At 41.1% G+C, this 26,956-nt stretch overlaps 2 protein-coding genes across 6 annotated transcripts; both read right to left on the reverse strand.

The window, feature by feature from the left end:
* Positions 1-26,956, reverse strand: LOC122206172 (olfactory receptor 1D2). 5 transcript variants are annotated; one of them, XM_042915081.1, is made up of 3 exons: positions 26,904-26,956; positions 25,262-25,431; positions 1-1,141 (listed from the first exon to the last, which is right to left on the reverse strand). In XM_042915081.1, the coding sequence occupies exon 3, from the start codon at positions 1,131-1,133 to the stop codon at positions 192-194; it is 942 nt and encodes a 313-aa protein (XP_042771015.1). In that variant the 5' UTR covers positions 1,134-1,141; positions 25,262-25,431; positions 26,904-26,956; the 3' UTR covers positions 1-191. The 5 variants fall into 5 exon arrangements, 4 of the variants coding, with proteins under 4 accessions (XP_042771015.1, XP_042771016.1, XP_042771017.1 ...); XM_042915082.1 differs by lacking the exon at positions 26,904-26,956 and adding an exon at positions 26,619-26,686; XM_042915083.1 differs by lacking the exons at positions 25,262-25,431; positions 26,904-26,956 and adding exons at positions 7,581-7,656; positions 23,123-23,252.
* On the reverse strand, positions 15,644-16,597 carry LOC122206171 (olfactory receptor 1P1-like). The gene has a single exon (XM_042915079.1). The coding sequence runs from the start codon at positions 16,595-16,597 to the stop codon at positions 15,644-15,646; it is 954 nt and encodes a 317-aa protein (XP_042771013.1).

Below are 26,956 nucleotides of genomic sequence, written 5' to 3' on the forward strand. Positions count from 1 at the left end.
CTTATTTATTGCCAAGGCTGGTGAGGTCTGGGGAACTCTGGGTTACATGTAGGTGTCTTTTCTTCATCACAGATATATGAGCTTATTCTGAGCTGGAGCTTTGTCCCACTCACTTCTGTGTCTCCCATAGGATAATGCTTTGCACATGGTAGAGGAAATTCCCAGTCTCCACTTCAATGCCCCAAATTACCTCATGTCAACCTCTGGAAGGCTTTCCCTAGGAGCAGTCTTCCCAGAGCCCCATGCATGTCCTTGTTCCTCAGGCTGTAGATGAAAGGGTTCATCATGGGGGTCACCACAGCATACATCACTGTGGCTACTGAGTCCTTCATGGAGTAAGTTTGGAGGGGCTGCAGATATACCATACCAAGTGTCCCATAGAAGAGGGAGACCACAGCCAAATGTGAGGCACAGGTGGAGAAGGCTTTGTACTTCCCAGTCACTGAGGGTATTTGGAGAATAGTTCTGACAATCCGGACATAGGACATGATCATGAATCCTAAGGGGGTAAGGAAGATAAAGCAGCCTGTGGCAATCAGCACCATGTGATTGACTTGGGTGTTAGAACACGCGAGCCTCAGCAGGACATACATCTCACAGAAGATGTAGTGGATCTTCCGGGAACCACAGAAGGTCACCCTGGTCATGAGGAGGGTGTGGGTGAGGCCATAGAGGACAGAAAGTGCCCAACACAAGGTGAGGAGCAAAACGCAGAGTCCAGGGCTCATGGCCGTGCTGTAATGGAGGGGGCGGCAGATGGCCACATAGCGGTCATAGGCCATTGTTGCCAGGATGAGGTTGTCCAGGGCCACCAAGGAGACGAGGAAGTAGAGCTGCGTCAGACACCCTGCATAGGAGATGGCTTTGTTCTGAGACTGAAGGCTCACCAGCATCTTGGGGATTGTGTTGGTGACGAAGAAGAGGTCGGTGAAGGAGAGGTTGGCCAGGAAGAAGTACATGGGAGTGTGCAAGCGGGGATCAAAGCTGATGGCCAGGATGATGAGCACATTTCCCACCACTGTGACCAGGTACATGGACAGGAACATCCAGAATAGGATCCGCTGCTGCTCAGGACTCTCCGAGATCCCCAGGAGCAGGAACTCGGAGACTCTACTCTGGTTGCTTCCATGCATTTTCCCACCTGTCCGCAACATAGGCACCAATGAATATGAACATTCATATAAGCAAAATTAACTGTTTTATTAGAATTAAAATGTCTTAGATTAAATTTTATAATTTTAAAAATTTATTATCAAAGTATAATTGATATGCAATTTATATTAGTTTCAGGTGTACAACGGGATTTGAAAATTCTATACATTATACAACACTCACCTCAGTAAGTGTAGTCATCTGTCACTGTATGATATTATTACAATTTTATCGACTATATTACCAATCCTATACTTTTCATTTCTGCGGCTTATTTTTTAACTGGAAATTGGTACCTCTTAATCTCCTTCACCTATTTCACCCATCCACACACCCACCTCCCTTCTGGCAGCCACCAGTCTGTTCTCTGCATTTAAGAGTCTATTTGGTGAGTTTTTTTTTTTTGTTTGTTTCTTTTGCTTTTTATACTCTACGTATAAGTGAAATCTCAGGCAAGGGAAACAAAAGCAAAAATAACCTACTGGAACTACACCAAAATAAAAAGATTTGCACAGCAAATGAAACCATCAACAAAACAAAAAGTCAGCCTAGTGAATGGGAGAAGATATTTGTAAGTGGTACATGTAATAAAGGGTTAATATTCAAAATATATAAAGAATTTACACAACTCAACACCAAAACCCCCAAACAATCCCATTTAAAAAAAATTTTTTTTTAACGTTTATTTATTTTTGAGACAGAGAGAGACAGAGCATGAACGGGGGAGGGGCAGAGAGAGAGGGAGACACAGAATCGGAAGCAGGCTCCAGGCTCTGAGCCATCAGCCCAGAGCCCGACGCGGGGCTCGAACTCACGGGCCGCGAGATCGTGACCTGAGCTGAAGTCGGACGCTTAACCGACTGAGCCACCCAGGCACCCCCAAACAATCCCATTTTAAAAAATGGGCAGAGGACCTGAATAGATGTTTTTCCAGAGAAGACATCTAGATGGCCAACAGACACGTGAAAATATGCTCGACATCACTCATCATCAGGGAAATGCAAATCAAAATCACAATATCACCTCATACCATTCAGAACGGCTAATATTAAAAAGACAAGAAACAAGAAGTGTTGGCAAGAATGTGGAGAAAGGAACCCTAGGGCACTGTTGGTGGGGATGCAAACTGATGCAGTCTTTGTAAAAAACAATATGGAGGCGCCTGGGTGGTTCAGTAGGTTAAGCATCCGACTTCGGCTCAGGTCATGATCTCGCAGTTTGTGGGTTCAAGCCCCATGTCGGGCTCTGTGCTGACAGCTCGGAGCCTGGATCCTGCTTCCAATTCTGTGTCTCCTTCTCTCTCTGCCCCTCCCCCTCTTGTACTCTGTCTTACTCTATCAAAAATAAATAAACATAAAAAAAAATTTTTTTTTAAATCCAGTATGGAGGTTCCTCCAAAAATTAAAAATATAATATTTTAAGTTAACAACAAACTAATAACAGGCACAAACATATAATGGGGAAAATCTTTACGCAATTCAGTCATTCCATCAACTTCCATTCTGGCATACCTAATATTACAGGAATAATGTCTATGTCTTATTTAAAATTCTATCATCTTACAATACTCTAGAAATGTTTAAAGATCTGGGGTGCCTGGTGGCTCAGTCAGTTAAGCATCTGACTCTTAGTTTTGGCTCAGGTCATGCACCCCTAGGGTAGTACTTTAAATTGCGTTATTCAATAAATGGTATTGGGATAGCTGTCTATTTAAGGGAAAACATTAGACCAACATTTCATATTGTACCAAAAACAGTTTAAAAGTATTTAAGATTAGGGGCACCTTGCTGGCTCGGTTGGTTAAGTGACCGACTCTTGACTTTGGCTCAGGTCATGATCTCATGGTTCCTGGGATGGAGCCACACCACACGTAGGGCTCTGTGCTGACAGTGTGGAGGCTGCTTGGGATTCTCTCTCTCTCTCTCTCTCTCTCTCTCTCTCTCTCTGCACCCCTCATGACTCATGCTTTCTCCAAATAAATAAATAAGCTTTAAAAAAAAGTATTTAAGATTAAAACAGTTTATTGTGTCTTTTTCTTTTGAAAATCTACTGTAAGTGGAATAAAAGCTTTCAAAAAAATGAGAGAATATAACTAGACTGGATTTAATTTACCAAGTGGAGATAAATAACCACTTCCCATATTTTAATGTCTTTTTTGTTGAGACAAAGAAGGACAAAAAAGCAGTCAGTCTTATGAAGTCCTGAGCAAAGAGCCTTGTAGATAGAGATGTGTGTGCAAAGTCCCTGAGGAAGGGTTTGCTGTGTCTACTTATTGAATAAGTAAGGGCCAGTGTGGCAGAGTGAGGAGGGTATCGGTGAGATATGAAGTCATGCAGGCCAGCAGAGTCCAGAGCAGGCAGTCTTGTTAAGGTTTTAAAATTTTATTCTAAGTGCAGTTAGGAGCCGTAAAGGATTTTAAGCAAAAGAGAGTATATATATTCAGCAATTATCTTTCTATTTGTAATTTATGATAGTATTGTAATAATCAGATATGGATGTGGCATTTTTGATCGGATGCTTTTTCACTGTTTATCACTGATAATAACTTTCCTGATATTAAACCATACTGTTTTTTCTTATTTATAAGTAGGATTGGTCCATAGTTGTTTTTTTTTTGTATGTGCCAGTCTTTTTACTCTTTATTATGACATCTGTGTTAACTTCCATTTTAAACTTGTATTCACTTTATTGTTAACTTCTAATTTGAAATGTACCCATCCCCTTAAATATACGTTTTTAAAGATATTCATGGATTTTTTCCAAATAAAATTAGCTTTTTACTGTATTGCAATCTATTAATTATAAACAAAAAAAATTCATTATGGAAATTCAAGCAACACAGAAAAATGTAAAAAAAAAGAAAAGAAAAAGTAAAAATCACCCCAGATTCCATTGGCATTTTGGTGAAATTCTTTCAGTTTTGTTTTTTCATTAAATCATTTTTATTCACTCAACAATGCACTGGAGAACATTGTCTAAATCAATATTTTCATCATTTTTAATGGTTGTATACTATTTCATTTTATGATAATACCACACATACTTCTATCAATATTCTGATGATGGATATGTAGATTTTTTCCCCCATTTTCTCTGTTACAGAAATATGGTGAATATTTTTGTCCATACATGTTTGGATATATTTTTATAGTCAAAGGGATGCATGCTTTCCATTTTCATACATATTGCCAGAGTGTCCTCCAAAAAGATAGTTTCAGCTCCCACTCCCCAAAGTAATGTCATGGAAACTGTCAGGCTCCTTCATCATTGCCAATCTCACTTGTGAAACACGTTTTAATTTTTACAGCTTTCATTACAAGTAAATCAAGATGAAGAGAAAGAAGTTTTTTTAATTAACTCAATACCTCAAGGAAATAGCAAAATGGACTTTTTAAGGCTAAGTCACAAGTATTGAGAAAGGTATCTCTTGAAGAAGCAAGCACAATAGTCTTAAATTAGACTGGCAGCTATTGAAGATACTTGAGATCCAGGAACTTTATGCTTTTATGCTAGAAATCACTGTGTTCATGCTGAACATGGAAGCAAATACCAGACTGCTTATACCTGGTCTTCCAGTGTTCTGTAAATTGAATTTTGTATTTCCTGAAGGTCATAGAAATCTGCTATAAAGTACATTTCACACACACACACACACACACACACACACGCACACACGGAGTTACTCTTGAAAAAGATTTTCTCCACATTACTGGGTATTTTCCACACACACCAAAAAGGAGAAAAATGTACACTTCAGCAGTGTCATTTTGTGATTCTGGAAACAAACAAACAAAAGAACATGCTTTTGATTAAGTACTTTTTAGTTCTAGAAATTTATCTTAAGACTATAGCCAGAAAAAAAGCAAAAAAAAATGTATGTATGTGTATCAGAGCCTTGTTAGTAACAGGAAAAATGTAGAAACAACATAAACACTCAACAGTAGATATTTTGCTTAAAAAATTACAGAATAGGGGCGCCTGGGTGGCTCAATCAGGTTAAGTGTCCAACTTCAGCTCAGGTCACGATCTTGTGATCCCTCTGTTTGAGCCCCGCATCAGTCTCTGTGCTGACAGCTCAGAGCCTGGAACCTGCTTCAGATTCTGTGTCTTCCTCTCTCTCTGCCCTTCCCCCACTCATGCTCTGTCTCTCTCACTCTCAAAAATGAACAAATATTAAAAAAAAACAATACAGAATAGGCAAATCCGCCTACAGAATAGGCAAATAGACAGAAAGTAGACTAGTGGTTGCCAGGGGTGGTGGGAAGGGTGAAATGGGAGTGACTGTTAATGGGTACTGGGCTTCTTTGGGGAGTCATGAAAATGTTCTAAAATTAGATTGTGGTGATAGTTGCACAATTCTGTGACTGTATTAAAACCATTGAGCTGTATACTTTAAATGGGTTAATTTTAATAGTATTGACTTACATCTCAATAAAGCTGTTCTAAAAAATTATGTAATCCATTAAATACATCCATGATTATGGACATCAAAAGTGACAAAAAAAACCTTTCTCATTTATATATGCAAATATTTTTGCAATAACAGCTAAATTAAAATTTCAGCTTCCTCTTACACAATAAAATAGAAAACGTGCAGGTTAATCTTTCTCGAGCTAGTGATGTGTACCCCATGTTGTGACGATGAGAAGGAGGAACAGGGAAATACACCCTCCACAACCAGCTGGGTGCCTGGATTCAGGGCTCTCTCAGGCTCCTGACTGATAGGAGTGAGGTCAGAGGCAGGTAACAGGGCTGGACACTCAAGGGACATTGGCCCTTCTGCTTTCTAGTCCTCAAGGCAAGTGTCCCCCACACCTTCGTGTGCATCAGAATCACCTGTGATGCAGATTTTTAAAAGAGGTTCAGGTCCTTGAGATGAGTCGGTGTCTTTGTGCTGAGAACCAAGTCCTTTTTAGCCATCACCTGGTGGTTCTGATTGTACAGAAATGCTGTTCTGAATCTGTACGACTCAGCAGGTTGAACACTTGTGTGGTCAGGTGGCCTTAGAGGCACAAACCCCTCTGCAGGTCTGCTCAGCAGGAGGGCAGAAGCTGTAGGCACAGTTCAGAAAAGGGCTCCAAACACGATGTTGGAAAACTGGCCTTTCTCACCTCTTCTGTTGCTCCCTAGCTGCAGCAGCCTGAGGATGCCGTGCAACCTCCCCGAACCTCTCCGTCCCACCCATGAAGCCTTCCTTGCAGGCTTGGGAACTACATGCAACAGAGCACTGAAAATATTGGAGGGACTGCTAATTACCTTTAAATACTAAAAGTTAGATTATATGAAGAATTTTCAAAGTATGTGAGTGTGTTTGTGTGACTGAGAAAGTGGAGAGGAGAAAAGATAATGAAAGGAAGAGAGAGAGAGAGAGAGAGAGAGAGAGAGAGAGAGGCTATGATGTCCAAACCTTACCCACAGCTCTGTGCTGGTCTTAGAGCTCACTGGTTCTGTTGCCTCCACTTTTCTCCTCCATTCAATGAAAATTCACAGTCAGAACACGAAGCATCTTAAGTAAGACTGTGGGATTCAGGGCTGGAGGGTACAGGTGAAAAGCAGAGGAGCTGGTACCTGGATCTTTGGTCCCCTAATAGAGGAGACCAACTGTAAGTCTGTGAGCACCCCAGCAAGGCTGGGGGACCCAAGAGCTGGTGCCTGAGTCTCAAGTTCAGGAAGGAAGTGACTGAGTCAGGACTGTGTCAGGCCTATTTGTTAGTTTTGGGACGGCCTCAGGGAAGCAATCCCAAGGCAGCTCCTTCTGACAAACATGGGTAATCACTCCAATGAACAAGGGTATTGGGAAATGGGTCTTATTTACAAGAAGTAAACCAGATTCTCCTTCTCTCTTCTTTCACTTTGTTGCCTCCCCCACCAGCCCACTCCCCCTCTTTCCTATTTTTGGTGGATAGGATGATTTTAGAACTCCCAAACCATAGATCCTTTCAGCCCATTCTCTCTCTCTCTCTGTTTAATTTTTTAACATTTACTTATTTTTGAGAGAGAGATAGCACGAGTGAGAGAGGGGCAGAGAGAGACGGAGACAACAGAATCTGAAGCAGGCTCCAGGCTCCGAACTATCAGCATAGAGCTGAATGGGGCACTCAAGCTCACGAACCATATCATGACCTGAGCCAAAGTCAGATGCTTCACCGACTGAGCCACCCAGGTGCCCCAGCCCATTCTCTCTCTTACCAAACTCCTAGCACCACTGATTCAGTGATGAAAGGATTCTAGATTCAAACAAGCCCATCTACCCCCCTCTACACCATCTAAAGAGAAGAACTGGATTTTTAGCATCTAAAGAACATTTTGTCTTGTCTTCGTATCTCCCTTTGATGGGGAGAACATTTTGTCTTGTCTTCGTATCTCCCTTTGATGGGGAGAACATTTTGTCTTGTCTTCGTATCTCCCTTTGATGGGGAGCTCATTACCTTAAAACCAATTTCAAGGAAAATGCTTCCAGCTTCATGGTTGGAAGTCTCATAGACTTCCATGCGCAGTCCCCATCTAGGACAGAGTAATGCCACAGACACACTGTTAGGGGAGAATGATCTCGGGTTGTTCCTGGCTCCACTACTAGTTGGGCTGTGATTCATTTATTGACTTGTTCTAGGCCTCAGTGTCCCCCCCCTTGAAATCTAACAATAACAAGCCCTCCACTGGTCAAATGATGAGATGGTCAGAGCTGCGCTGGTGCCACCACCCAGCGACCCCATGGAGGCAGTTTGGAGAGTTGGGTTCTTGCTGCTGCTGAAGTCCTTGCACTCAGTCTTCACAAGCCAAATCCCCTTTTAGGAGCAGCCCAGACAACCAACACCCCTCATCAAAAAAAAAAACCTCAGTTATGGGGGTCTCCCCTCCCTCCTTATTGTATTCATGTATATTTACTGATGGCAGGCATTGGGCTAGGTGCTGGGGAAACCAAGAATGAGATGGACATGATTGCCTCCCTTCATGGAGCTTACAGACCAGTACAGAAGAGATCTTCTAAAAGCAAACAGACAAGGAAAAAACTAATCACAACAATGAGTGTCCCCAGGAAACCATAATCTGAGACAGAGAATAACTGGAGGAGGAGTGGGCACTTTCGTAGATTGGTTGGTCAGGGAAAGTGTGTCTGAGAGACGTTCAAGCTGCCACCAGAGGGCCAAGAGGATGCCAGCTCCTCTGAGAGTCGGGGAAGGAGCCTTCCAGAGAGAGGGAACAGGATCTTCAAAACCACAGACGTGTGTTTGAGGGCTGAAAGAATGCCAGTGCTAGTGGTTTGTCAGCAAGGCTGCGAGAGGAACAGGTTGAGATGCAGAGGTGTGTAAAGGCAGATCAAGCCAGAAAGTCGTCCTGGTTTTCATGCCATAACTGCAACGAGAAGCCACTGAAGCATTTTCAGCTGGGGGAGCAGGATGGTTTGGTTTAGGTTGAATGGACCACTCTGGTTGCTGCAAGGAGACTGGGCTGGAGGCAGACAGGAACAGAAGCAGAGAGAGCAGCGGCCCAGCAAGTAGGGAAGGTGGCCTGAGCTAGGATGGGAGCAGGAGAGATAGGAAAAGAGATGATCTAGCTATGTTTGGAGATGAAATCGTGAAGCATCAAGAGGGGACTGGATCTTAGAGATACAAGAAAGGTTAAAATCAAGGATGATCCTTTATTTTTGACTTGGGGGACCTGGGGAGAGAGCATAATGAATTAATATAGAGAAGAGTTAGAGTTTCTGAGAGGTGAGCAGGGTAGATGGCAAGAAGGTATTTAGGTATAAAACCTCTTAGGTGGTGGCACACATTTGGAATACATTAGCATATAAAAGATACCTAGAAGGGCACCTAGGTGGCTCAGTCCGTTGAAGGTCTGACCCTTGATTTCAGCCCAGGTCATGATCCCAGGGTCATGGGATCAAGCCCCACATCAGGCTCTGTGCTGAGTGTGGCGCCTGCTTCAGATTCTCTCTCTCCCTCTGCCCCTCTCCCCAGTTCTTATGTGCTCTCTCTCTCTCTCTCTCTCAAATGAAAAGAAAAGATGATTAGAGCCATGGAGACATATAATTTGACCCTATAATTCCACGGCTAGGGATACATGTCCTGATAAATCATTCAAAATGGAATCAGCTTATAAACAGATATCCATCACAATACTGTTTATAACTTTAAAAATAAAAGAGCTTAAATGCCCATCAACTAGGAAATGCTTAAGCATATATGATGGTACCTATGACAGGTGAAATATTAGGCAACACATTTATGAGCATGGGAAATTTCTTATGTGATAAGACAACAAGAAGGAACACTTTCTATATGTACACAAAAATATTAAAAGTAAATATACCAATATGTGGCATGCAGTTGTCTCTGGGTGATGGGATTAGAGGTGATATTTACTTATGCTTGTTTCCCAATGGACCAAGACCTCGGGTTTCTCTGGGTGAGAATCACTCATTCCTCTCAAGGTCTACAGGCCCCAGCCCAAGATTTGGGACCTAGAAGACATTGCTAGTGTTTGCCTATTGGGAGGTTATTTGGTTAAGGTTCCATTCAGCAAGATTTGGCTTCCTCCATACTCCTCAGCTCAGATGCTAATCACTGAGAACCTACTACGGTCCATGGATGCTTTTGCCCAATACATTTGGAATTGGGAGTTTCTTGAACAGTATCCGGAGAAGGAGGCTCTGAAGTCCCTCAGAGCAGCATGACATTGGATAAAACTGACACACAGTCCTCCAGAAACATGATTGCTGGTCACCAGGACTTTAAGTCTCTCAAAGCTACACAGAGACACGAAGAAGCAACCTTAACTAATTCTTTGAACATGAGTCGACAAATACATCTGGACAGTATGCCATATGCTTTCATGAGCACTTAAAGGAAAATATCAAGGCCCTTGTCCTCAGTCAAGCATTCAGGCACTCACTTTTTCTCTGCAGACATTTGCTGATACCTAATGGGTGTCGATCCCTGCCCTGGGTGATGAGGTCACAGAGCTACATCACATATGGGAGAAGTTGATTTCCAGGTCTCCTGGGACCAGGATATAAACTTGTGCAAAGACAAGATATCTCAGCCTGGATTCTCTTGGAACCCAGAGACAGGGCTGGCTCCATGGAACTCCCCAGGGAACTGAGGAATTAGGCTGCGAAGTTGCATCAGGGGAATCGCACCAGAACCAGTCAGCAGACTGCCTCAAGGCTCCATCTGTTTCCTCACTAATGAGGCTCCAGAGAATTTCTGCTTCTTTTGGCTTTCAGGTTCTGACTAAGATGCTGAATCGATCACTAGGGAAAGTCTCTGCAACCCAGTGAAGCCACATAGTAAGTAAAAGGTTAGATTATTTTTAATGTCTCTCTGAGAACCTGGTCCCGGAGGCCCTCAGAACAACAAGTTATTACTCTCTGAAGCAAAGTGGGGCACAATCTTTGACCTTTCCCCATTCCAAACAGGGATCTCCAAGGGAGGGAAAATAGTGGTGGGGAAAGTGGTGGTTGCTGCTGTCTCGATTTTTGTTTTCTTTGGGTGTAGAATTGAGTAAATTATAGACCCCGATTCAAGGCACATTATCACCTCCATTCCTTGCAAAGCATGTCTCTGGCTTCATTGTCTTTTATAAGCTCCAATCTCCACTCACTTCTTTTTCCCCTACATAGGCAGCCACTTCAATATACACATGTATCCCCGAAGAATACATCTGTTTGTATGTCGTGTGTTTTATATACACAAAGAATATTATGTTGTAGATCCCATCATGTTTCTTACTTTTTGCACTAACACTATTTTTTATGATCCATTCTCCTTGCTCTATGGACACCAACTCCCTGCTTCTCTTACCTCTTTCCAATCCATTCTCTATATACACCAGAGTAATTTTCTTAAAGCTTAAGCTGGTCCCCATCACTTTCCTGCTTAACTCATCTCAAGAACTTCCTATTACTATTAGAAAAAATGTAAAACAGCCTATAAGTCCTGCCTGGCCTCACTCCTACACGTATCTACAAGCCCAACCACTATCCTTCTCTTTCTATTGTTCCCAAAACTTCAGCGGTACTGACTTTCTCTCAGTTCTTTGAATTTACAGAGCTATTTCATCTCAGAGCTTTTGTCTTTGTTTTCCCTCTGCCTGGAACTCTTTCCTCAACTCCTTGAATGGCTTTCTTTTTCTCAGCCTTTGAGCTTCAGCTCAACTGCATAAATTGATACAACCATTTTGGAGAGTCTTTGGCAAAACATTATTATTACCTTGGGTCAGATTCCCTGGCTTATGGGAATTGTGAGAGTGGTCTATCGAAGGAGTGCCCTCAGAAGAAGATGGGGGTAAGTAGGGACTCAGTATATTAGTTTCAGCCTGGTCTTCAGAGGAACTCAAGAACATAAATTGCATCCAATGAATCAAATCCATCCAGAGGTAAGGAGCTAGCTTTGTCTACCCAGTGTCAGCCAGTCCTTGGCCACTGGATCCCCCTCTACTTCCCAGGGCAGTAAAAGGGGGGGGTGCTTAACTTCTACCACCAGAGAAAGGGCAGTCATAAGTCATTAGCAGCCAACATTCATAGCAGCTGGTAGGCAGGGATGAACCAACCAGTGAAAAGCACCAACAGCATGCACTAGTAGGATTTAAGGTGCACCTCGCCCTCCTTCCAGCAATTCATACTTATCAATATACTCTAGAGAACTTTCATTCACGTACCCAAAGAGAAATGTACAAGAAAGTTCATTTCAGCATAGTTTACAATGGTGAAAACTAGAAATAACTGAAATATCCTTCAACAGGAGGATAGGTAGACAAATAGTAGCATAAACCTATTACGGCAGGAAAAATAATGAACTTGAGTATGTGGATCAACATGGACAAATCTCAAGGACATAATCTGAGTGAAAATAGCAAGTTTCAGAATACATACTGGATGATACCATTGAAATAAAATTTTGAAATATGAAAAACAATGCTAACTCCTTTTGTGGGTGCACAACTTTCAAGTAAAATTATAAAAACATGCATAAGAATGACAAATACAAAGTTAAAGATAGTGATTACCTCTGGAGAAGGAAAAACTAACATGGGATTAGGAGTTCAAAAGTTCTCTCAACTGTAATTCTAATGTTTTATTTAAACACACACACACACACACACACACACACACACACAAGGGCACCTGGGTGGCTCAGTCAGTTCAGCCTCCAACTTTTTTTTTTTTAATATAGTTTATTGTCAAATTGGCTAACATACAGTGTGCCAAGTGTGCTCTTGGTTTTTGGGGGTAGATTCCCATGGTACATTGCAACAACCTCTTTGACCTCAGTCACAGCAATTTCTTGCTTAACACATCTTCAAAGGCAAGGGAATTAAAAGCAAAAAATGAACTATTGGGACTTCATCATGATAAAAAGCTTATGCACTGCAAAGAAACAATCAACAAAACTAAAAGGCAACCAATGGAATGGGAAAAGATATTTGCAAATGACATATCAGATAAAGGGCTAGAAGCATCCAACCAACTCTTGATTTCAGTTCTTGTCATGATCTCACAGTTTGTGAGTTTGGGGTCTGCATTGGGCTCTGCATTGACAGTGCAGATTGGGATTCTCTCCTCCACCCTCTGACAATAAATAAATGAACTTAAAACTAACTAACTAAATAAATACACACACACACACAAATACACACAAAATGACATTTTAAGATTACTAAGCTGAATAGTAGATACACAATTATTTTTATTCTATATACCAGCCCATGTATTTGTAATCACACTTCAAAAAATTATAGAGAACATCTATTCATGTGGCTCTATGTATACCTAGAGTGATACTTCTTTTACCTAGTAGTCCACTGTATGTATCCACCAGATTTCATTTATCCATTTGCCGAAGTGGTGAACACCTAACTCCACACTGCTATAAATAACACTGTGATGAATAGCCTTGTGTATGTTTCTCTATAGACTCTAAGACATATTCTCTTAAGCATACACCCGGGAATGAGGCTACTAGGTAATAGGAGATAGACAGATGATAATGATAGATAGATAGATAGATTCATGGATGGATGGATATGTGTATATATACACTATATATACCTATAATGTATATCCTAGTAGAGATAATCAGGAGAGAAATCTATAGGTACTTAGCAGAATTTTATATATATCTCATATATATACATTTAATTTTAATTTTGCTCTATATAGTTAATTTTAGTTTTGAAAAAGTATGTTTATATCGAAATATATAAAAATATATCTATAAATATATATAATTTTAATTTTGCTAGACATATTTAATTTTAATTTTGTCAAGGACTGATAGATTGCTCTTTTGATTGTCTCTACTAGTTTACCTTCCCATCATAGTACATGCTGTTTCTACTTTTCTCATATTCTCACCAACTTAGTATCATCAGACTCTAGTCTGACAGTCCAATTGGTGTAAAGATCATCCCATTACTTTCTGATTTACCAGTGAGGTTTAACATTTCTTCATATTTTGTTAACAATTTGGGTTTCTCTTTATGAAATTTCCTTCTTATATACTTTACCCATCTTTGTTCTAGATTTTATTTCTATCTCCCTTTGGCAGAAGCTTCTTATAAATTCTAGGTATTACTCCTTTGTTGGTTTTCTTTTTTTTCAAGTTTATTTATTTATTTTGAGGGATACAGAGACAGTGCAAGGGAGGGAGGGACAGAAAGAGAGGAGACAGAGAATCCCAAGCAGGTTCCATGCCATTAGCATGGAGCCCTACATGGGGCTCAAACTCCTGAAACCATGAGATCATGACCTGAACTGAAAGCAAGAGTCAGATACTTAACCAACTGAGCCACCCAGATGCCTCTCCTTTGCTGGTTTTAAAATAAAGCTTCAGGACGCCTGGGTGGCTCAGTTGATGAAGCATCTGATTCCACTCAGGTCATAATCTTGCGGGTTTGTGAGTTCGAGTCCCGCAAGGGGCTCTGTGCTGACAGCTCAGAGCCTGGAGCCTACTTTGGAATCTGTGTCTCCCTCTTTCTCTGCCCCTCCTCCGCTCACATTCTGTCTCTCTCTGTCTTTCAAAAATAAACGTTAAAATAAGATAAAGTTAAGCTTCTGTGAACATTTGTGTCCAGGTTTTTTAATAAACATAAGTTTTTCTCTCTCTGGGATAAATTCCAGGGAATGCAATTGTTGGGTTGTATAGTACCTGCATGTTAGTTTCATAAGAAACTGCCAAACTACTGTGTAGACTGGCGGTAATATTTTACATTCCCACCAGCAAAGTATGAGTGGTGCAGTTTCTCTAGATCTTCACCAGCATTTGATGTTGCCACTGTTTATTTTAGCTATTCTGACAAATGTGGTTCAATCAGCCTTTCCCTAATGGTGCCGAACATCTTTCCATGTGCTTATTTGCCATCTGTGTATCCCCTGTGAAATGTTTGTTCATATCTTTTGCTTATTTCCTGATGGTATTTTTTTAACTGTTGTATTTTGAAACATCTTTATACATTCTAGACACTAGTCCTTTGTCCCTTTTACCGTTTTGAACAAAGTGTAAATACCTCACTCCCTTGAAGGAATCCACTAAATAAAAGCTGTGATTGCCTTCTGACATTTTGTGCTCCTTATACAGTAGGCCCACAGGAAAAGATGGGTGTCACTTTCCTAACTAGGACTATTGACAATGATTAGCAGGAAGATAGGGTTGCTACTACTTGGGGACAGGAAATAATATGCCTTAAACCTAGGGTATTCACTTGGGTATTTCTTAGTGCTTCCATGTACAGTAATAAATGTTAATGAACAATTTCAGTCACCTGCTACAAAAAGACAAGAGTAAGAACTCACACCCTTCAGGCATGAAGGTCTTATATATTCTACCAGTGGAGAGTAGAGATAACAAACTTTATTTATAACCTTGGGATAACCCACAGTAATGGGGACTGTGTCTTGTCTCACTACCCTTTTGCTTAAAACTTTCCAGCTCATAACTGGCCATCACCTTGAAGGCTATTCTGAATTATGGGTTGTATACCTACCCTAGTTGGTAATGAGTGAAACTCAATGGATTTTAACAAGAGCAAATGGAGTCCCTTTATTTTAGAATATATATATTTATTTATTTAGAGTCATAAACTCTTTGCCATCCAATATTGACCTTACTTGCTAATATTCTGATCATTGGCCCACTTTCCATGACCTTGCTAATTGAATTTTAGTGAACTAGAATACAAGTCTGCACGGACTTTTAGAATTAGAAACATTGCAAAAGACATTTCTCCTTGTGAAAAGTGATAAGTAAAATAAATGAGTAAATAAGCAACTCTTAACATATTAACTTTAAAGCACGAAGCAAAATCTTGACTTTCCTTAACAATATCAAAGTCATGAAGGGACTCAGGGAGGGGAGTTGTCATAGACATATGTGGGCGTCAGAAGTGAAAAGCCTGAGGTAGAGACTTCTGAGGTGAGGATCTAGAGAAAAGCCTGAGGTAGAGACTTCCCTGGAGGGCATGGAGGACACCTGCAGTATCAGCTCGGAGGTCACTGGCCCAAGGAAAAGAAGACTTTGCCCCTGAGACATCTCGCCAGGGCACACTTCATGTCCTTGTTCCGCAGGCTGTAAATGAAGGGGTTCAGCAGGGGAGTTACCACTGTGTACATGACAGCAGCAGCCGTATCCTCTTCTATGGAGTTGGAGGAAGAGGATGAGGGGCACAGATAAGCCCTGATCACTGTCCCGAAGAAGAGGGCAACAACAGCAAGGTGGGACCCACATGTAGAAAAGGCTTTGTGCCTTCCCTGGGCAGAGGGGACTCTGAGGATGGCTGACACAATGTGGATATATGAGACCAGGATGAGAATAAAGGGGATTAAAATGACTGCTCCTCCCAAGAAGAGCAGCACAAGCTCATTGACCTGAGTGTCAGAGCAAGACACTTTCATCAGAGGTCCCAGATCACAGAAGAAGTCAGGAATGATCTTCTTAGAGCAAAAGGAAAGTCGAAAGATGAGGAAAGTGTGGGTCATGGCAACAAGACTCGTAAGGACCCAGCAGGCAGTAACCAGGAGGGTGCAGCGCTGGCGGCTCATGACTATCTTATAGTGGAGAGGGTGGCAGATGGCCACGTAGCGGTCATAGGCCATTGTGGCCAGGAGAAAGATGTCCATGTCCCCAAAAGTCAAGAAGAAGTAGAGCTGAACCAAGCATCCCGCATAGGAAATGGACCTGCTCTGGGTCTGGATATTCACCAGGGCCTTGGGCACGGTGGTGGAGGTGAAAAGGATGTCAGCACAGGACAGGCTGGCGAGGAAGAAGTACATGGGTGTGTGAAGACGTGCGTCAGTGCCAATGGCCAGAACAATGAGCAGATTCCCAGTCACGGTGACCACATACATGCACAGGAACAGCAGGAAGAGGATGTGCTGCTGCTCTGGCCGCTCGGAGAATCCCCAGAGGAGGAACTCCAAGATGCTGGTCTGGTTCCCTCCTGCCATGGGCCCAGAAGCTAGGGAAAGAGACCTCCGCTGAGACCCATTAAAACTCTCTAAACATACTTTACTCTAGATGATTGATAGGTATGCCATTCTCTGAACCCAAGAGAAGAATGAATGACCATATTGTATCTGTACTGATCACATATTGTGTGCACTGTATATATTTTTTTAATTTTTTTTAACGTTTATTTATTTTTGAGACAGAGAGAGACAGAGCATGAACGGGGGAGGGTCAGAGAGAGGGAAACACAGGATCTGAAACAGGCTCCAGGCTCTGAGCTGTCAGCACAGAGCCTGATGCGGGGCTCGAACTCACGGACCGTGAGATCATGACCTAAGCCGAAGTCAGCCGCTTAACCAACTGAGCCACCCAGGCACCCCTGCATTGTATATTTTTATTAAAACTTACTAAATACAATGTGCTAGGAAGTGTGAGAGACACAATTTAAGAGAATTAAAGTAGATTTCTTTCCTGGTTTATTTCTCCACACTCCGTTCTGTCCCAGATTTCTTTAGTTGTAATTTCTGTTTCTTCAGCTATACTCTCAAAGGCGTCAAAAAGTTTTCATTCATTCACTCATTCATTTATTCATTCATTCCACAGAGACTAAGCACCAGCTCTGGACCTGGTAGAGTGCCAGGCAAATAAGACACTGATAATCCTTACATGTGGAGAATTTTCAATCTAATGAGATAGACATAACTAGCTATGTTGAAATCCTATAAAAATTTTTTTAATGTTTTCATTTATTTTTGAGAGAGAGAGAGAGACAGACAGACAGACAGAGCACAAGCAGGAAGGGGCAGAGAGAGAGGGAGACACAGAATCAGAAGCAGGTTCCAGACTCTGAGCTGTCAGCATGGAGCCCAATGCAGGGCTTGAACTCATAAACTGTGAGATCATGACCTGAGCTGAAGTTGGACACTTAACCAACTGAGCTACCCAGGTACCCCTAAGTCCTATAATATTTTGATTCAGGGTTCTCTACCCATTCAACTGCCCACAAATCACTCTCAGACCCCAGACAACCTGTTCTGATCCTTCATGCCCAAAATTTCATATCATCCATCTGTCAGAAATCAATTTAACAATCAGCTTTTTAATAAAGATATGTACAGGTAACTCTTCTTCAGTTATCTGTGATAACAAAAAAGAAACCATAATCTCCAATCTCCAAAATCTCCAAAACTGGTTGTGTACACACACACACACACACACACACACACACATTTCTGAGACAAAGCAGACTGAGGCAGAAAAAGAAGGCTTTCTGGGCCATAAATGTAGTTCAGGATCTTAGCAGATGGATGAGGGCAGCCTATCGAGGCAAACTTTTGAACAAAGGCCAGGCAGTAGGAAGCCCTAGACAGGGTCAGAGATGGGGTGGATAGGTTTCGAGCGTGAGGTAGAGGAGGGATTGTAGTGTAAGAGAATGTTAGAAAGGGAACTAAGAGTCAAATTTGGGAGTGTTTGGAATGGAAAGTAAAGAATCTGGAACTTTACTCTGTATGTTAGAAGGACCACAAAAGCTATTTTGAGCAGGAAGTGCTCTCAGTGCTTGAGAGGGCTCAATACATGAAAATCGCACTTTCCCATGTGTGGAACCAACTGAGGGTTAGTCATGGAGTCGGTCAGTCAGATGGAGAAAAAGAATCATCTTTGTTACTGAAAAAGACTAGGTTAGAGAATCCATCTCAGCTGTGTTCACTGAGTTTTGTAATACTCCTCCAAAATTAAATCTATTTTCCCTTTCATAGGCTTAGCTGGACTATCATGGGCTACCGCACAGGGGAAGAGCCTGCATTAGTAAAACATGAAATGTGGAAGAACAAAACAAAGTGAGTTTTTCCTGAAAGTGATCCGATTCCTAATGAGAATAGAGAAGCTAAGGCCCAAAATTCAGCAGAGAAGTCACTCCAGGTATAAGGAGAGCAGAGAGCCAGGGCTATTAGTCTAGAAAGATACATCCGTCCTCCAACGTAGATCAAGTGAGACCATGAGGGAAGGGAAGGGGGGGGGGAAGTTAGAGAGGGAGGGAGCCAAACCATAAGAGACTCTTAAAAACTGAGAATAAACTGAGGGTTGTGGGGGGTGGGGGAGAGGGGGAGAGGGGAAAGTGGGTGATGGGCATTGGGGAGAGCACCTGTTGAGATGAGCACTGGGTGTTGTATGGAAACCAATTTGACAATAAATTTCATATTAAAAAAATAAATACATAAAATAAAAAGTTAAAAAAATAATAAAAATAAAAAGTAAATAAGAAGAGGGGCACCTGGCTGGCTCAGTTGGTAGAGCATATGACTTTTCATCTTGGGGTCATGAGTTCAAACCCCAATTGGGGGTAGAGTTTACTCAAAAAAAATTTTATCCTTAAAAACACTTTAAAAAAAGAACAGAGAATACTAAACAAATTAATAAGATATGTGTGTGAATGTATGTATATGAATTTTAAGTATAAATATATATGTATGTATATGTAAATGTGTATATATAACATATATCACTGTGTTCCAGTAATAGTAATAAATACACTTTACTTTCAAGTTCCTAAAGAGCATCTAAAAAATAGACAATACACAAGGCCACAGAGAAAACTTCAAAAAATTCCACAAAGCAGTAATAACTCAATTCTTTGCCAAAACTGCAACAAAAGTAGACATTATTAACAAAGTCAAAAAACAAATAGCCATTCAACCTGGAAAAAAGTTTCAAATACCTCTATTAACTTTCAAGCCCAAAAGAGAAATAAAAACCTAAATTTCAGAGTTTTAGAAAACAATAATAGCAATGCTGTGTACCAGAGTCTATGCAATATAATCAAAGTAATCAAAGGAAAATTCATTGCCTTACACACTTATGTAAGAGTAAATAATACATGAATCAGACATCTGACAAAATGAGCAACAAAAATAAACTGTATGTGGACAAGATTAAAGCAAACGTGGAGTTTAAAATCAGAAAACAAATAAAGTAAAAACAACACAGAACAACAACAAAACAGTTTTTTGGTCTTTTTCAACAAGTGGTGCTGGGACAACTGGGTATCCATCTGCAAAAGAATGAATTGGGACCCCCTACCTTAGATCAGACAGAAGTAACTCAAAATGGATCAAAGACCTAGCTGTAAGAGTTAAAAATATAACAATCTTAGAAAATATAGACATAAATCTTCATGACTTTGGATTAGGCAATAGTGTCTTAGATATGACACCAAAGCACACTCAAAAAAAAAAAAACAAACCCAAAACTGCATCTCATCAGAACTTAAAACATTTGTACTTCAAAGGACACCATCAAGAATGTGAAAAGAGATGTGGGAAAGAAGATGGCAGCGTAGGAGGACGCTGGTCTCACCGCGTCCTGCTGACCACTTAGATTCCACCCACATCTGCCTGAATAACCCAGAAAGCTGCCAGAAGACTAGAGCCAAGAATAGACAACAGGCCCACAGGTCCCAAAGCGGACCACCCCCCCCACCCCCACCCCCACCCCCCCGCCCAAGGCAAAGCGAGCTGAGTCTGCCCCTCCTGCCCCTGTGCACCATGCAGATCCACCCCGGCTCATACACCAGATCCCATCGAAGCAGCACCACAAGCCTGGCAGTGTGCAAGTAGCCCAGACAGGGGCCACACCACTCCACAGTGAGTCCTGCCCCTGGGAGAGGGGAAGATAAGGTACACACCAGTCTGACTGTGGCCCCAGCGGTGGGCTGGGGACAGATATCAGGTCTGACTGTGGCCCCACCCACCAATGCAAGTTACTCCAGACAGCACAGGGGAAGAGCCCTGCAGTTCCGCGCCACTCCAGGGACGATCCAAAATGACGAAACGGAAGAATTCTCCTCAAAAGAAACTCCAGGAAGTAGTGACAGCTAATGAACTGATCAAAAACGATTTAAGCAATGTAACAGAAAATGAATTTAAAATAATAGTCATAAAATTAATCGCTGGGCTTGAAAAAAGTATAGAGGACAGCAGAGAATCTATTAGTACAGAGATCAAGGGACTAAGAAACAGTCAGGAGGACATAAAAAATGCTATAAATGAGCTGCAAAATAAAATGGAGGCGACCACAGCTCGGATTGAAGAGGCAGAGGAGAGAATAGGTGAATTAGAAGATAAAAGTATGGAAAAAGAGGAAGCTGAGAAAAAGAGAGTTAAAAAATCCAGGAGTATGAGGGGAGAATTAGAGAACTAAGTGACACAATTAAACGTAATGATATACGCATAATTGGGATTCCAGAGGAGGAAGAGAGAGGGAAAGGTGCTGAAGGTGTACTTGAAGAAATCATCGCTGAGAACTTCCCTGATCTGGGGAAGGAAAAAAGCATTGAAATCCAAGAGGCACAGAGAACTCCCTTCAGACGTAACGTGAATTGATCTTCTGCACAACATATCATAGTGAAACTGGCAAAATACAAGGATAAAGAGAAAATTCTGAAAGCAGCTAGGGACAAACATGCTCTAACATATAAAGGAGACCGATAAGACTAGTGACGGATCTATCTACTGAAACTTGGCAGGCCAGAAAGGAATGGCAGGAAATCTTCAATGTGATGCACAGAAAAAATATGCAGCCGAGAATCCTTTATCCAGCAAGTCTGTCATTTAGAATAGAAGGAGAGATAAAGGTCTTCCCAAACAAACAAAAACTGAAGGAATTCGTTAGCTCCAACCAAAAGACATAGGGTATCAGAATGGATAAAAAAAAAACAAGACCCATCTATTTGCTGTCTACAAGAGACTCATTTTAGACCTGAGGACACCTTCAGATTGAAAGTGAGGGGATGGAGAACTGTCTATCATGCTACTGGAAGTCAAAAGAATGTGAAAAGACAACCCATAAAGTGGGAGAAAATTTTGCGAATCATATATCGGATAAGAGATTTTCATCTGGAATATAAAAAGAAAAATCACAGCTCAGAAAGACAACTACTATGATTTTAAAGTGAGCAAAGGATCTGTGTAGACATTTCCCCAAAGAAGACAGTCAATAAGAACATAAGAAATGTTCCATGTCATTAGCCATCAGGGAAACACACATCAAAACCACAATGAGACACCACTTCACTATCTCTAGAATGGCTAGAATCAATAAATCAGATAAGAAGTGTTGTGGAGGGTCGGGAAAACTTGGAACCCTTATACACGGCTAGTGTGGATGTAAAATGTTTCAGTGTCTTTGGGAAACAGGCTACAAAAGGCTTCTCAAAAGGCTAACCATAGAATTACTCATATGACCCAGCAATTCCACTCCTAAGTATACCCAAGAGAAATGAAAACGTACATCCACACGAAAACTTGTACACAGATGTTCGTAGCAGCATTATTCATAACAGAAAAACTGAGAATGACCCAGATGTCCATCAACTGGTGAATGGATAAATAAAATATAGCATATCCATAAAATGAAATAGTATTTTGTATTAAAAAGAAATGAAGTACTTCTGCATGCTACAACATGGGTGTACCTTGAAAACATTACACTAAGTGAAAGAAGCCAGACACAGGACAACATATTGTATAATTCAGTTTCGATAGAATTTCCCAAACAGGCAAATGTAGAGAGACAGCAAGTAGATTAGTGACTGCCTAAGGCTTGGAGGGATGAACACGTGGGGGTGATAGCTAAGAAGTGAAGGGTTTTTTCTGGGGGTGATGAAAATGTTGTAAACTTATTATGGCGATTTTTGTACAATTCAGTGAATACAGAATATGATTAAAGCCATTGAACTGCACACTTTGCATGTATTGGATGGTATGTGAATTGTATATACTGGAAAAAATCAGTCTAAGAGACAAGTCACTTGTTGACCCAATAATGCAAAAATAAAAGGGGAGGAGTAGGGAGAGAAACACACAAATAAACTAAATAAGAAATGACAAGGGGGACATAAACTGAAAAAGAAATTATTTAAAACCACAAGACTATTTAGCTAGAGTCCATGCAAATCAATTTGTAATTCTAGATGAAATGAAAAATCCTTGGAGACTACGATGTACCAAAATTAACCCTGGTAGAGGTGAAAAGTATAAGCCAACCACCTTCCACAAAAAAAACAAAACAACAAAAAAAAAAAAACATGTTAGGGCACTTGGGTGGCTCAGTTGGTTAAGTATCTACTCTTGATTTCAGCTCAGGTCTTGATCTCATGGTTCATGAGATCAAGCCCCACATGGGGCTCTGCACTAACAAAGAGATTTTTTATAGCACAGCACTATAAATGTGTTTTCCTTATGATCTTCTTAATAACATTTTCTTTTCTCGAGCTTACCTTACTGTAAGAATTCAGCACATAATACATATAACATACAAAATATGTATTAATTGAATGTTTATGTTATGAGTAAGGCTTCTGGTCAACAGTAGGCTGTTAATAGTTAAGTTTGGGGGGAGTCTAAAGTTAGGGACAGATTTTCATATTGGGCGGTTCAGCACCCCATCCCTGACATTGTTCAAGGATCAAATGTAATCCTCCTTCAGGGACGGTGGAAAACAACCAACAAAAATACAATATAGCCTACCTGTCAAAGAGCTGCTCCCTAAAGAAGTGTCAGGATCACCGAGTTGAACAGGAGATCCCACAAACTTTAAAAGATAGACGATCTCTTTTCCTTTCCTTTTTTTTTTTTTTTTAATTTATGTATTAGTTTGAGAGAGGGAGAGGGAGACAGAACAGAACAGAGAGAGAAAGAGAGAGAATCCCAAGCAGGCTCTGTGCTGACAGCATAGAGCTCAATCTTAGAACCTTGAGATCATGATCTGAGGCAAAATCAAGAATCAGATGCTTAACTGACTGAGCCACCCAGGTGCCCTGGCAATCTCCTTTTCTAGTTGGAATATAGAAAGAGAAGACAAACTTCCAAAAACTTATCATAAAGCAGGGATAATGCTGATTTTAAAATCTGATAAGTATTGTACAAAAAAAGATTTCTGGAGGACATGAGAAAGTCAACTGAAAAACATTAAGACTAGTGAGAATAGTAACATGTAGAATCAACATAAATGAATCAGTCTATCCACATATAAAAACAATATCCAGTTAGGAGATGTTTTGAAAGAGAATAACCCATTTATAAACGAAAAAGGCGAAGTACCTAGGAGGAAAAAAAAACACTTAAAAACAAGTGTTTAAGACCAATATGAGGAACACTTTACACACCTAAGTAAAGCATTGATTCAGGTAAGAATAAAGAGGATATCAAACGGGGGTAAAGCCATTCAGTGAATGGTTGATGGGGAACTGGGTATTTGTATATGTCAAATTAACACCACGCAGATTCTTTCCTGGTCACAAGAGGGGAAAATGTGACTTTACAATGGAGGAATCAGGTTATCATTTCACAAATCCAGTGGTGAATCTTAGTATCGGCCAGTCATGACACACAATATAACATGATGTGTTTTAGCCAAAAACATTTAACTTAAATGTTATCAAACTGCTAGAATAACTTCCAGTTACAGAAATACAGGATGTGAGAGGAAGCTGGCTTCAAAAGGAAACACTCACAGAAGTCCTAAAGGTAGGACACCACAGGAATGTCTTTTAAGCTTTTATGTGCATATGAGTCACCAGGGGCACACAAGTCAATGCAGATTTGCGTTTCAGTGGGTCTGGGGGTGGGGAGGGGGTCTGATAATCTGCATTTCTAACAAGCTCCCAGGGATGCCGCTGCCCCTGTCAGTGAACCTGACTTTGAGAAAGAGGAGACTGGAATAATCACTTCAGTCAGTCACTGTTGGGAAAAAATGAATTACTAGAGAGGAAGAATCTATAACAAGATTTATAACAACCAGATGCAATGCAAGGTCCAGGATAAAATTCCTATTTTGACAAACCAACTGAAAAGGACACCTCTGGGGATAAGTGGAGAAATTTAAATATAAACTAGGAGTGGATAATAATAAAGAAATGATTATTAATTGGGTTGGTGTGAAAATGCTATGTAAGGCACATGGAAAAGGTTTTTTTAAAGAGATATACGCTGAATATTTAGGGATGTAATATGATATCTATAATTTACTTTAAAACATTTCAGCAGAAAAATATGAATTTATAAAATCTACATAAGGTACAAATAATATTAACATGGAGACTCCAGCAAAGATCATCCGGTTTGAAAATACAAACTTGAAATTTTCTCCAAAATTTGAAATGAAAGGGACAGAGATAAAAATAATGGGCAAGGAAATACAGTTAGAAAACCAAATTCCAGTGTAAGAATTTAAGAAACCCCCTAAAAAATAAAGCAAAATATGTGAGTCTGATGCAAATCGTATTAAATCGGGAAGCGTCCCGCATTTGAAAATCTAAATGGTTCTCTAAATTCCGCACATAATTATTGAAGGATAAAAGACCCGCAAATTGTCATATCCTGGAATGTTTAAATGTCAAAGATAAACACTTCTGAAACAATTTTAAGTAGCGATCAACATTTAGTGAGAGCTTACTCTCCAGAGCACTTTCCTGAGTGTACTTGTTATTGTCTTGTTTAACCTTTACATCACACTACAAAGTAGAAACTATCAGCACCATTTATAGAGAAGGAGACTGGTGTTTAGAAAAATTAAGTAAAAATAAGTTGTTTAGTTCACACAGTTTGCAAGTGGTAGAGTCAAGACTCAAACCCAATGCCCTGAAAATCTAAAACTTCAGTTCTTACCTTCGATTACATCAAGTTGCGCCCCCTCATCTCCTAGGTAAGCGCAAAGCTTCTTCCTCCCCCTTCAAAGGGGAGGTCTGCCTTCAGGCATTGCCAGTTCCAATGGACAGCAGTCATTCAATGGACAGATACTACTGAGTGTGAAGCAAATGCCAGGGTGGTGGGAACATCTGAGGATACAGAAAGATGATATAAAGGAGGCTGGATGAAAGAAGATCTATATGACAGATTTTCTCCATTCTAGCAAAAACAAGCTAGAAGTAGAAACGGGAAAATTTCACAGGGGCAATAGCAAAACTCCTAAGTGCAACAAGAAAGTGTAAGACCTATAGGAAGAAACCTAGAAACTTGGATGGAAGAAGATCAGTCAAGATACAAAAAAATGGAAAGAAGTACCATGTTCTTAGCTGGGAAGAATTTAATAACATAAAAATTCTAATCCTCCCCAAGTTGAAATCTAAATATAATAGAACTCCAATTTAATTACTGAGTCTCAACATTTACACCTCAGCTCAAAATGTTTTCCTCAGAGTCCTTTCTTGACAACTTCCTTTTAAAAAGCCACTCTCGGGCGCCTGGGTGGCTCAGTCGGTTAAGCGGCCGACTTCAGCTCGGGTCATGATCTCGCGGTCCGTGAGTTCAAGCCCCGCGTCGGGCTCTGTGCTGACAGCTCAGAGCCTGGAGCCTGTTTCAGATTCTGTGTCTCCCTCTCTCTCTGACCCTCCCCCATTCATGCTCTGTCTCTCTCTGTCGCAAAAATAAATAAACGTTAAAAAAATTAAAAAAAATAAAAAATAAAATAAAAAGCCACTCTCACACCCCATTGAGTGCTCTCTCCATCCTGTGGCAGTGCTTATTAATTTCATGGCACTCACTACATGCTGACATTATATTGTTCACATGTTTCCTTTTCCTTGGTCTTTTTTTCTTTCTATGAAATTTCCTTGTTTGGCTTGCTCACAACTGTGTTGCCTCAAAGAGTGGTGGTCCTAGGCTAGAAACTCAATATGCACTTGTAACTTGTAACTTGTAATTTGTGTGTGTGTGTGTGTGTGTGTGTGTGTGTGTGTGTGTCAGAGAGAGACAGAGTATGAGCGAGGGAGGGGTAGAGAGAGAGGGAGACACAGAATCTGAAGCAGGCTCCAGGCTCAGCTGTCAGCACACAGCCCGATGCGGGGCTCAAACTCAAACTGAGATCATGACCTGAGCCGAAGTCCGACGCTCAACCGACTGAGCCACCCAGGTGCCCCTGCACTTGTAACCTGTAACAGGGGGTCACATAGGATACCACATGACACATGGAAGGGATATTCAACCTTCCATTAACAAAAGGAGAGAGGGAGGAAAGCAGAGTTACCTTTGAGAAGTTACAGGTCATTGTCATGAAGGACAGATCCTATTGCTGGGGAGGATCCAGAAAAGCTCAGAGTCTCCGGGGAGGATAGTGTGCAGAGACTGAGCAGGGGAGAGAGCTGTGGGGAAGGGGCTGCACTGTCCCTGCTGCCACATGTCCCAGCAAGCAGCAGACAGGAGCAGAGAGGAGGGGAGGGTCACCCTGAGGAGCGAAGGAGAGCAGGGCCTGGATCCCGGACAGGGCAGGGACAGCAGGATGCAGCCATCTCTGAGAGCCGTGTCCCCTTACCTGGAGAGGGCAGGACCCAGCCCGCTGAGCCTCAGAGCACTTCCGGTACATGA

Source organism: Panthera leo, chromosome E1 (assembly GCF_018350215.1).
Source record: "Panthera leo isolate Ple1 chromosome E1, P.leo_Ple1_pat1.1, whole genome shotgun sequence".
NCBI classification, from domain to species: domain Eukaryota; kingdom Metazoa; phylum Chordata; class Mammalia; order Carnivora; family Felidae; genus Panthera; species Panthera leo.